General features: G+C 38.9%; 1 protein-coding gene across 1 annotated transcript; it reads right to left on the bottom strand.

The window, feature by feature from the left end:
* Window positions 1–97: 97 nt before the first annotated feature.
* TTC1 (tetratricopeptide repeat domain 1) lies at window positions 98–6,621 on the bottom strand. The gene is made up of 7 exons (XM_072400422.1): window positions 6,202–6,621; window positions 4,569–4,629; window positions 4,175–4,287; window positions 3,776–3,812; window positions 2,996–3,144; window positions 2,042–2,096; window positions 98–510 (listed from the first exon to the last, which is right to left on the bottom strand). The coding sequence occupies exons 1-7, from the start codon at window positions 6,568–6,570 to the stop codon at window positions 380–382; spliced, it is 915 nt and encodes a 304-aa protein (XP_072256523.1). The 5' UTR covers window positions 6,571–6,621; the 3' UTR covers window positions 98–379.
* Between the last annotated feature and the right edge of the window lie 4,527 nt (window positions 6,622–11,148).

Below are 11,148 nucleotides of genomic sequence, written 5' to 3' on the forward strand. Positions count from 1 at the left end.
ATATAGAACATCTACATTTATACTATAATTTATAGTAAAACTTGTTTCCACCTTTCTGAGCACTTCAATAGGGCCATAAAAGCAAGTAAAATTCACATAAAGCAGTCGAAAATGTTTATGTAAACAAACAAAAACATAAGACATTTGAGAAAAAGCGAGAATAAAAGAATGAATGAGGAAAAAACACTAAATATATATTAAATATGTCTTAAATTACAATCTCCTATTTAGACAGATTGCTAAATGCATAATGAATGTTTATAATGCACAACAATGAATGCATTTATATATCTGTTACTGTCCTTTGGAGCAGCTGATCAATGAAGAATGAAGTCTGTTCTTACAAAGTAACAATGGCATTGCGACAATTACATGCACGTCATCTGTTATTTTGGTTCTGCACAAAGTTAATCGAGTATGACCCAGTTCCTGGATCCTGATTGACTTGGAAGTTGTTTGTAGATAATCCGAAGGGTTTTAAAACCAGATCTCCCAAACTCTTCAGTTTACCTAAAGACACAGAAAATATTTGTTGGCTTTACAAGACACAACATTAACTTAAAGTCGCTCTCTAACCCCTAAAGCAGCATGTAAAACAGTAAGTTCTATACTTTCATTTCTGACAGACTGTGTTAAAACTCCACACTGCTGCAGGTTTCTGACACTTCTGAGTCTGTTGTGAACTGTGGTTTCTCCAGCTGGCTCCTCCATCACTACAAGATGTACAAGGCAGCAGGAGGACCACAGTAAATGACAAGGAAGCAGGTATTTGACACATCTAAAGCCTTTGATACCTGAACCAGATGGCATTAAGCTACGCTGAGGAGTTTTATGCCTATAAACGATCGTCTACAAAGCATAGTAAACACCTCTCCAAAAATTCTGGGTATGTCACATTTCTGATGCTGTTGCTTTGCACTGTAGTTCCTCTTGTCAGCTTCTTTGCTATTACAGGATATATGAACTGGTGGAAGTAAGCGTATACACAGCAGAAAAGTTATTTATTCAACGGATCTGTGTTTGATACCTGTAGAAGCTGAAGATCATTATTGGTATATATAGACCCCTTTAGTTTAGTTGTAAGCTTAGAGTTGAAATTTTAGAGACCCTTTCTCTAAAATCAAAATGAAAATAAAATAATTTCGTGCAAAGAATAAGTTACTTCTGCTAGCCTGCTCCTTGTAATAAGGAGAAATCAGCAACTGAAGTTACTTGGAGTGACAGATATGTAGTGTGTCCCTGTATTCAGTCTTTCCACCTGCTGACCCCCCAGTCACCAACATACCTTTTAATGACATTAAGGACAAGAAAACCTGAACCTTAAAACAGGTACTCTGGAAAACAATGGTTTCCGAGCACATTTCAATAGCAGGTATCTCATCATTAAAGAGGTGTTTGGTAGCACAGGCAGCAGGACACAAAAGTATTTACTTTCTTTTTCTGCTGAATGCTGTAAATACAATAAAAATGTACACCTTGATGGGTAGAACAAATCCCACATTTGCATTTTTTCTCTGTGTGTTTTGCCTGGGATTGTTTTATTAAAAACTGAAAACCAGAAGGGTACTATCTGGTGAACATAAAGGCTGCATTCTCGCAGTGTTCTGAAGGTTCTAATAACCTTACATACAAATCTTTGTTTTTTGTTAATGAATTAATTTAAAAAGGACAACATTCTTTTATTACAAGTTATGTGCTTAACAGAATAGGGTTTTTATTTTTTACTATTTAATATTCCCAGCTTACAGATTTCAGTGCATCCACAGGACATTAACAACAGCAAGAACAAAAACCGTCTCTGCAGTGTTTCCTGGGGGTGTCAAAAATCAAGATTCCTATGCTACACGGCCACAATGCTAACCAGTATGCCACTATGATAACTTCATAAGCAGTAAAATGCAACAGGGTGTACATGATAAGCAATAATGCATATTGTATATAATGCAATAATGCATAAAATGTATATAATTTACAATGCAATGGTTGAATTTGTTTATAATTTACTTCAGTATGCTATAAAGGGGAAAGTCTGGTTACTTACTGATCATTTCTTCTTTCATTTTCTCATTCCTTTCTTCAATCTGTTTAGGTAAGCGCTGCAATACAAAACAAATGGTTGAGTAGAAGGCATGAAGGGAAAAAAGAATAATATATCATGGGCTAAGAGTGGGGTTTACTATTACTGTCACTGGGACGAGGGGGGTATGAAGAAATGCAATGTAGGACACGTCAGCATACTTTGAGCTGGCCTTGTATTCTGCATATATGCTAATGTCTTTGTTCCTGCAATTCCTTGGGGTAGTGCAGACACTGCGGTGACTATAAAGAGGCTCCATAGAGTCCCTGCAAGTGACAATAGTCACCATAAAAGCCTAGCAAATGGATATAGAACGGAGTATTTGGAAAAAAAAGAACACTCATGTATGGCTACAAGATTTTTTTGTCATTTGAGTTTAAATGTGCCTATAACAAAGCAATTAGGTAAGCTGCCATTGCTAACCTGTTTTCAGAAAATAATGCTGACATGGTTGGTGTTTTAATCCCCCACCTTTCTTATTTTCTGGATTACTAATCAAGAAGGAGAACGAGGCTAAATCATGTAAAAATATTGTGGCACTTACCTACAGATGCATGTTTTAGATGTGTGACCAAAACAAAAGTGCTAGGTTAGGAGGCAGTGGCAGCTTATATAATGTCCAAGCAATAGATCCACTTTAAAATACTATTCATCTGTCAGAAATCCAGTGAAATTCTTCCTGTAGTAAGCTCACATCTCTGGTACACTAAAATACCAAGCAGTGTTGTCATCCTAGGCTAACTCCTGCTTTGGATTACAAATACCATTACCAGACTGACATTTCTCTGCTGTAATAGCCACCTGATGGACCGGGCCCCTGAACTCTTTGTCTTGGGAGCTTTCACTGCATATCATGGATCCAGTTCACTGCTCTCACAAAAATATATTACAGTTACAGACAATTTAAAAATATATTACCATGCAGGCTTCTCTGGCCTGGTGACAGGATGCATCTATATTCATAACAGACTTGTAATCAGCTAGGGCCTCATCAAGTTTTTCAGTCCTCTCATAAAGCTCAGCTCTTCTCAGTAAGGCGCGGACGTAATCAGGATTCAGGTCAATTGCTGAAATAGAAAAAAAAAATGAAGAAACATTAGCCATCCTCTGCCAACATCTTTTTATTATCAGACACACAATATGTGTACAGTATATGCATGTGACTACATACTGTTGTGTGGAAATGTATTGACCATCCTCAATTATCAGCTTCTGTTTATTTTATAAATGATAAAAAAGCTGGCCTAAATATTTTTTCTATGCATAGCTGTTCTGCCACAAACAGCCAGCTTATACATATTTTTGGTATCCACTCTGCAGCGGATTTTATTTCTGTGCCTGCAAGTCAAACTTACTTTTTATCTTGTCAGCGTGCTACCGTATTCTTTACATAGTGTCTTTCAGACGGTATGCTACCTGCATAACCAACATTGGGAACAGACTATACGTATTTATTACCTCCCCCAGATACTACAGTACTGTCAACAATTAATTACTATATTGTTCATACATGATCTGTATACATTTTTACACTTTTAGTAAAGATATACAAATTACACCGTAATATTGTGTATTTGCCTGAACTCCCTTGGAAACTGCTATAGAACCGAGATTAAAATTTAGCATATCAAACACATTTGAAAAGATGACAGATAACGTATTCTTATCTGTGAGATCAATTCAGAAAACAAAAAATACCTTTGGTACAGTCTGTTAGTGCAAGGTCTGTCTTGTCCTGTAAAAACAAACAATGAAAACATACATGAGATGGTTAGTGCATGCTGCAATATATGAGGATCAAGCCAGGTATATCCAGGCAGATCTCAGCTATGCAGCAAAGGTGTTCTTTAATCCTAAAGCAAATCTGTGCTGAGTATTTTTGTTTTTGGGTATGAAGCAGCAACAAATTAAAATAAAAATACAGAAAATGATGCTCCAAGAGGATGGAAAGTTGGAGGTGGAGGTGGAGGGGGGGGGGGGGTAAAGCTTCAATATGTCCAGAAGTTTATGCTTTCATAATTTTATCAAACTATTTGGTCTCTGGACATCTGCCCATTCTCAACATTACAAATAAAAGGCAACGTCACATCTGTTTACCTGTTTTATTCTAGCAGCAGCTCGGTTGGAATACAGAATAGATCGGTCTTTCTTGTAAAAGGCTGGACATTTCTGCAGAGCTTGAGAATAAAGGTCTTCAGCTTCAACATAATCTGAGCCAAAGCAAAACAAAGAATTTCATCAAATAAAACAATTTTAGAGGGAGAAATCAGTTTTCCTTCACCTATCTCTCGCAAACAAAACATCTGTGTGAAGCCGCAAAGTGTCATCAGGAAGGGGAAGACCAATCATACGTTTAATTTAGTTTTAGATGCGTTAAAGAGAGTTTAAATAGGCTACGTTTTATTTTTTTACTAAAAAGTTAAATGTGTAAAACATATAGAGTCTAAAGCTGAATGAAAATGCAATATTAATAATAATGAATCTATGATACCTGCTTTCTTAAACAGCTCATTTCCTTCTTCTTTTAAATGAGTGCTCTCCTTTCTTCTGTCCTTTAAGAAAATGATGACAGCAGAAACACTAAATTAGTCCAAGTTGTTTCCTGAGCAGCACAGCATCCCCTGAACCCCCCCTCCTAGCAGTAAATCAGCATCCCCTGTACCCTCTACTAGTGGAACACACAGTTTTGCCCTCCAAGCACTGACTCCCCAATCTGCTAATCTCTAATATAGTTGTACCAACTCTGATTATAATAGAGATTAGAAGATTGGGAGGGAGAGATCAACAGGATTTGTATAGCGCCAACATATTACGCAGCACTGTACATTAAATAGGGGTTGCAAATGACAGGCAGATACAGACAGTGACACAGGAGGAGGAGAGGGCCCTGCCCCGAAGAGCTTGCAATCGAAAAGGTGGGGGAAGTAACACAGGTACACAGTAACACAAGTAATAGGAGGGGGGATATGGAGTGGTGGAAAGTAGTGACAGTTTCAAAAGAAAAGGGTAGGCAAGTTTGAAAAAAATGACCAAGAAGCAGGAGCAAGCCAAGCTGAAAGGATGAGGAAGACTATTCCAGGAAGACTATTCTAGAAAACTTCATTATTTCTGTTGTGAATTTTGAGGATGATTTACTCCACAAGGTCTGCAAATACACTGGAAAGTGAGAATTTGGTTAATTAACTTCTTTTAAAGTGGCACTAAACGCAGCCAACTAACCAGCCCCACCACAGCGAGGTGGATCACTGTCTCCATCGAAGTTTATCATGGAGCCGGCGGCAAAAACGGACCCGTCATCACTGCAGGGTAAGTATGTGCCACAACTGGCAAGTATGCTGTGAACACTTGCTGATTATAACAGAAGATCAACACCCACCAATGAATTTACTTCACTTTACATAAAAGGGTAGACAACCCTTTTATTTTATAGTAAAACTTTTGTTTGTTCTTTTTTTTTTTTTAAGTGCAACACCCTTTAAAAAAAAAAAAAAAAAAGTGCAGCACTGCCCAGTTAATTCTTGATCGCTTGGCGATCAAGCATCCCGGGAGGCTCTTGGCTGCTCCTTCTGTGCACGATGCCTAAGTATCTAGGGCATGTGCAGAAGGAGGCCTTTCATCAATAGGAAAAATCTTCCCAATCTACATCACTCAATCTTGCGCCTGCACAGTACGAGATCGGGTGACCTAGGAAGAAGAACGTGGAAGAAGAGAGGAGAAGATGGTGGCGCCCGGCACTCCCTCTGCACTGGGCCAAAGTCAGATACCAGGACAACGCGGGACCCAATGGAAGAAACCTCCCGACGGATGGACTGATCTGTGGGATTGAAGGCAAGTGGGATTTTATTGTTTTGGGTTTACTTCTGCTGTAAGAATATGTGAATAAGTAAATGTTCATAGCCTGGCCATGATGTGTCTGCTATGATCATCATGGGGCTGTCTGTATTCATCTCCATAACAAAGCATCGGATGATTTATGATGATAATTATGATTACCGGTACATGGGATTTATGTATATTATCACCCTCAGCAGTATGCTAGCTTTACTGCGAACCATTATTATCTTCCTTTATATAGCTCATCAATCTTTCACCATGATACCCCCAGAATTCACCCCAGCATTCACCTCTCTCTCATCCTGACTCATGTCTTTTTCTATTTCCTGTAATGCCTCCTCATCCATCTCCACATTTTCCTCGTCAGTCATCTTTATAGGCTCAGCATCCCCCTCCTCTGCCATGACAGCTCCCTTCTCCTCAGTGTCAGGCTCTCCCTCCTCTCCGGTGAGGGGCTCCGGTTTCATCTTGTCAGGCTCGGGACTTCTCTTCTCCATGTAAACAGGATTCTCTACAGAGCTCTCCCCAGCCTGCTCTTCTGTCTCCAGGACTGTGAACTCCTCCTCCTCGGACTCTCCATTTGGTCTCTCGGGCTCCTCCGTGCAGTCTTGAAAGTCTTCCTCTTCTGTACCGGGGCAATTCCTCTCCGGATTCTCCATTTTTCCCAGCCGGCGACACCTTCTGAGTTCCCTGCGTCACTTCCGGCGCTTTTCGATGGCCACACCTCATTCTTAGCACTCATTGGTCCGTATGATTCTTATTCTGGGGGAAGTGTGGTTTTTGAATGTCATGAACTTTATTGCGAGCAGTAGAGTTCTGTGCGCACAGTCTTTTGTTCAGCATGCAGGCATTGGCAGCATTGTTGTTTTGTAATGTACAGAACCAAGCTGGGAGTATTGGCAGAACATTATCTGCGTGGAGTTTGCAGGTTCTCCCCGTGTCTGCATGGGTTTCCTTCCACATTAATAAAACATGCAGTTATGTTAATTAATTTCCCCCGAATTGACCTTTGTATTAAGGTAGGGACATTAGATTGTGAGTCCATTTGAGGGACAGCCAGTGACATGACTATGGACTTTGTACAGCACTGTATAATATGTTAGCGCTATATAAATACTGTGTAATAATAGTAATAATAATAAATTCCTTTCTGGAGTTTTCTAAACTGATAAACTACCTAAAAGTCCCAGTTTTTATGTAAACTTCCTTTTCACTTATACACTATGCTTTTATCCAGTGACTGGCCAATATTCCATCAATGGGTCTGATTTATTAAAGCTCTCCAAGGCTGGAGAAGATACACATTTTTATCAGCGAAGCTGGGTGATCAAGCAAACCTGGAATGGATCTGGTCCAGGATTGAAAACGTGCTAACAAATAGCAAATTACTTTTAGGAAACCCATTCCATGTTTGCTGGATCACTCAGGTTTGCTGTAAGTGTATCTTCCCCAGCCTTGGAGAACTTTAATAAATCAGGCCCAATATCTGTAGACACACTTTTTTACAGACCAACATGTCCCCTTTGTAACAGCCCCTGTGGACTTCACCACTGACTGACACAGCCCCTGTACAGACCACCAATACTTTACAGACACTACTTTCCTCATGCATGTCATTAACCACTACAAACTATAGCAGGGTTCATTGAAGACCTAAAAGTTATTTCAAGTGTTTTCCCCCATGTTAAAAAGGTTGAGAAACATTAGCGAATTGTATATTCATATCACTAGAATTGTTAAGGTATTTGGTATTCATCACCTCCAATGGACAAACATACTTTTGCTAGTCTGTAAAAAAGTGGATCCATGGGCAAAATAAAATTGACACATATAATGCAGTCTGTCATTAGCATGAAGTTTTTGTTTTTGGACCCCCAGCCCACTTCCATATAACATTTTATTTCTGTTGCTCATGTCAGTAGATCCATTATTGTTACACTTCCAATGACAACGTTGTTGATCTTGGAGTGAAATCACTGAAGTGAGGTTGCCCTGTGAGCTGAAGTGTTTTAGACAGATGTGCTTTAAAACGGAACTGAACACTAACAATGAAAATTTGTGACCAGGGAAATCTTTTATTGCAGAACGGACATCACCTGTAACCTTATCTGCCTGATGGCAGTTTCTTAAATACACTTACCTGTCCTCATTCTATCCCAAGCACCACCATATTCACCCAGTCTTCTTCCAGGTTCTTTGGCAATCTTGATCAGACAGGCTGGAATGATGATGTAACTCTTGCACATGCAGTGGGAGTTCATAGAGTCAAGATACCCAGATATACAGGGGTTGCCAAGATACCCATCATATCCCAAATGATACAGCCTGTGCCCTTCTTCATTAATGTCCATTCTATTATCATGGGATTGAGACAATCATATGAGAAAGATAAGGTCAGAGTAAATCTTCATAGAAGGTAGCATATATTGTTGTCTCTGTGAAGCTTTGAAGGTGTTTCCAAGTTTTGGTGCATGTATTTATCAAACTGACGAAAAGGTGTTGCAGTGGTTGTTTAGGGTTTTAAAGCATTTTTAGCAGTAGTCTTGTATCTTTTTAGCCATTGAAGATCAATGGATACCCAGTATTACAGTGTTTCTCAACCGGGGTTCCTCCTGAATTTGCTAGTGATTCCTTGAGCAATTAGCAACTTGTGACTCTCAGGTCAGATACCACTGACACCAATGACCTTGTTGGCTATCTAAAATGTTGGCATTCTTCCCAATGGCCAGCAATATCAGAAGGATTCGTCCTACTAACCACTACACCATTAAACTGTGATCTGTGAATATAGTAATTATAGTGAGGGGTTCCCTAAAGCAATTAAAGTTATTTCAAGGGTTCCCCATGTTAAAACACAATGACAAACACTGAAATATAGGCTAACTTGAGTTATCAAAGCATGTTTTGGGCATACCTTCCATAGGCTTTAAAAAATTCTATGAAAAAAGCATCTAAGCCATTCTAAAGCTTGCATTTCTAATAAGTTAGCCAAAGATGGACATTACTTTTTAAAAGCTCTCAACTTTTGTATGTAGGGAAGATTAACTCAAAGTATGTAGCCGAATGACACACCCCTGTCATATCCTCATAATGGGGATGCATGGTTATGCTGGAGAATAATATAACTGAAGGTGTTACAGGAGAGCTGGTTGTATTAATCTGGAAAAAGAGCATTGATGGTTTTACTTTGGAGGAGAAGAGCTATTGGTATGGGTGTGGAGAGAGAGTGTAGAGTTGATGTTGTTGAAGAACAGATCAAATTGCTCTAGAGGTATACACCTCATGGTATTACTCAGGTGGTTCAGATCTGATGCTAATGTTCTGGAGATGTACAGCATTTGGTATTAACCCGCTGGTATTGCTCTGCAAGTAGAGAGCTAATTGTTTTACTCAGGAGGAGCAAAGCTAATGGTATTGCTTTGAAAATCAAGAGCTAATAGTATCACTGTGGAGGCGTGGAGCTTATGATGTAAAAGTATAGAGCTGATGGGTTTGCTCTAGAGGAGGACAGCTGATTTCATTGCTCTGGAAAATAAGAGGTAATGGTAATATTCTACAGGTTGAAAAATAATAGCATACCTCTGAAGGAGAATCGATTACTATGGAGTTGGAAAGCTAACTATATTACTTTAGAGATGGAGAGCTGATGGAGCTACTTTATATGTAGATGATATATAGTAAATTATAAAATTCTGAAGGTTGAAAACTGATAGTATACCTCTGAAGGAGAATTGATGGTATTACTATGGAGTTGGAAAGCTGATGATATGGCACCTTTAAGTATATATAGACCCAATTACTAAAATTTCATGTGATCATACTATTTTCAAAGTCTATATAAAGTCCTTGTTTAGACACTTTCTTTCTGTCCCTGTCTTCCAATTGTGCCCCTGCATCATCAGCCTGTCACACAGGTTTCCAATAGAGAGGGACACGCTCTAGGCTTACATTAAGGACTGTTTTATAGTGTTAGGGGACACTTTAATCTCATACTTGTTTATGGTGCAAAAGCATTCGTTCAGAGAACTACCAGTGCTAGAGTCCCAGCTTCACAGAACAAAGTTCTGGAGAAAAGGACACATATTTAACAGAGACCAATAAAGGTGTAATTATAGTAAACAACCAGAAATTACACTTTGTTCAATTTTAAAAAGTAATTTAAACTAAATTTGTACAGTTTGGGCTGGAATAGATCTTGTGCTAAAATGTTACCCTTACAATAATAGTTATAGGCAAAGCTTGGCTTGTTTTTATAAGCCATGCTGTTGTTGTCTTCTGTGGATAATGACGTACATGGTTCAGCATATATAAATGTTGTATTCTTTTCACTCCAATAGGGTTCTCTATAGGACACAGACAATTCATGCAGGCCAGTGCTAGGCTTATCAACACTGTTTTAAGGATGTGTGTAAATCTTCCCATGTAGGATCTGGATAGCAGTACACACATTTTCCGTTCTTAACAAAAGGTATGTAAAACTATTCAGTCAATATTGTGATACAAAAACCTCTGACACACTGCACATCCACTGCACATTGGTTGCTGTACAAGACTGATATCCGGTCAAATTCAGGTACTTACACTGCTTTCTTTTAAAAAAGTACATTGTCTGTGAGCGAATCAAAGAATGGTTGCACAGAACTGGAAATCTTTTGTCAGATAAAGCATATAATTCAACTACTCAATTAGCTCATTTCACAGATTTTCACTTCAAAAATGAATCTCAAGTTTTTTTCCATTTTAGATGGGTAAAGTTGAACCCCTTTTCAGGCTTTTATTGTTGCCTGCATCACTACTGGGGATATTCAGCCTCTCACCATTCACACTCAGACAGGAAGTGATAGGAAATCCTAAATACTGAGATTCAAAAAGATTTGTACCCATAGGGATATTTGTCTAACAAAAGAACTACCTCACTTTAGACAGAATTCTACTAGGTTCCGGTAGAATTTTTAGGACAGGAAGGTAGGGAACATTTTCCTGATGGGAATCTCTAGATATAAGGATATGCCCAACTCAAGGCTAATTTGTTTTGCCTAAAAGCTAATGTTCAGGTCAGAGCTGTACCTCATAGTACCTCTTCTTCACCACAAGATGTCCTCATCCCTATTTTATAACCTTAGGTGGTATGGGGTACTGACATCATAACTTTAGTACCACTTTCTGCATCAGTGAGGACCACACAGCCCCAAGAAAAGATGAACTGGAAAAGGGTTCTGTGCCTCACATGAACAGAA

Source organism: Pyxicephalus adspersus, chromosome 2 (genome assembly GCF_032062135.1).
Source record: "Pyxicephalus adspersus chromosome 2, UCB_Pads_2.0, whole genome shotgun sequence".
NCBI lineage: Eukaryota > Metazoa > Chordata > Amphibia > Anura > Pyxicephalidae > Pyxicephalus > Pyxicephalus adspersus.

Excerpts from the sequence above, each read along its gene's own strand:
- TTC1 (XM_072400422.1), bottom strand. The coding sequence starts at position 6,570 with ATGGAGAATCCGGAGAGGAATTGCCCCGGTACAGAAGAGGAAGACTTT. Across the intron at positions 4,288-4,568 it reads TGAGCTGTTTAAGAAAGCAG|ATTATGTTGAAGCTGAAGAC; the intron begins GTATCATAGATT and ends GCTTTGGCTCAG. Across the intron at positions 3,145-3,775 it reads ACTAACAGACTGTACCAAAG|CAATTGACCTGAATCCTGAT; the intron begins GTATTTTTTGTT and ends TTTCTATTTCAG.